The sequence below is a fragment of the Crocuta crocuta genome, unplaced genomic scaffold (assembly GCF_008692635.1).
Source record: "Crocuta crocuta isolate KB4526 unplaced genomic scaffold, BGI_CrCroc_1.0 scaffold886, whole genome shotgun sequence".
Classification (NCBI taxonomy): Eukaryota; Metazoa; Chordata; class Mammalia; order Carnivora; family Hyaenidae; genus Crocuta; species Crocuta crocuta.
In genome coordinates, this window is record NW_027530624.1 from 173,343 (window position 1) to 173,672 (window position 330).

The 330-nt window shown below is 76.4% G+C and overlaps 1 protein-coding gene across 1 annotated transcript in view; it reads right to left on the reverse strand.

Annotated features, from left to right (window-relative positions):
• Positions 1-75: 75 nt before the first annotated feature.
• The window catches only part of TMEM145 (transmembrane protein 145), a 9,936-nt gene continuing 9,681 nt past the window's right edge, over positions 76-330 (reverse strand). Inside the window, exon 17 of the mRNA XM_077768130.1 lies at positions 76-330. This exon is cut by the window's right edge and continues 106 nt beyond it. Within this exon, the coding sequence (XP_077624256.1) occupies positions 149-330 (182 nt within the window). The 3' untranslated portion in view covers positions 76-148.

The window sequence follows — 330 nt, forward strand, 5'->3', positions numbered from 1 at the left end:
GACAGTAAGCACCCCTACCTGGGCGCGCGGGGTGGGGAGGGTCGGGAAGGCCTGGGATGGCAGAGCCCTGGGGCCGGGATAGAGCGGGGATCCGGAGCCCGGCCGGGGCCCGGCGTGCGGCTCATGGGGCGGGGGTGGGCAAGGGTGCTCAGACCGGGGGTGCGGTGCCCCCGGCCGTGTGCATGCTGAAGTATTCGGTGAAGCCGGTGTGCGGCGCCGCCGTCTGGGGCACGAGCGGCTGGTAGGGCGGCGTCGGGCCATCCCAGCTCGGGTCGGCCGCCTTGGGGAACCGAGCGGGAAGGGGCGGGGAGGCCGCGCCCGGCTCGGCCG